The 284-nt window shown below is 70.1% G+C and overlaps 1 protein-coding gene across 1 annotated transcript in view; it reads left to right on the forward strand.

Moving 5' to 3' along the window:
* Window positions 1-3: 3 nt before the first annotated feature.
* The window catches only part of LOC104621766 (ankyrin repeat domain-containing protein 2-like), a gene marked incomplete at its 5' end in the record, with an annotated part of 1205 nt that continues 924 nt past the window's right edge, over window positions 4-284 (forward strand). The window contains one exon of the mRNA XM_010288328.1: window positions 4-104. Within this exon, the coding sequence (XP_010286630.1) occupies window positions 4-104 (101 nt within the window). The remainder of the gene's footprint in view (window positions 105-284) is intronic.

A 284-nucleotide genomic window follows, 5' to 3' on the forward strand; every position in this document is an offset into this window, starting at 1 on the left:
CCCAGTTCCACCGCACAGCGCTGCACCGCTCCTCGCTGGAGGGACACACGGACATCCTGAAGAAGCTGCTGGACAGCGGGGCCACCGTTGACTTCAGGGACCGGGTGAGGCCAGATCCTGCCCCCGACTCCATGCCAGCCTGAGCCTCTGGGCACAGTGCAGCCAGAGCAACACTGGGGTTGGGGCCCCCGCAGCAGGGCAGTGCTGTCCCCAGTGCCGTGGTGGCCATGGGCAGGGCTCTGCGGGCTCAGCCCAGGCACGGGGACCAGCTGGGGTGGGGGGGG

Source organism: Phaethon lepturus, unplaced genomic scaffold, assembly GCF_000687285.1.
Source record: "Phaethon lepturus isolate BGI_N335 unplaced genomic scaffold, ASM68728v1 scaffold41965, whole genome shotgun sequence".
In the NCBI taxonomy this organism is placed as follows: domain Eukaryota; kingdom Metazoa; phylum Chordata; class Aves; order Phaethontiformes; family Phaethontidae; genus Phaethon; species Phaethon lepturus.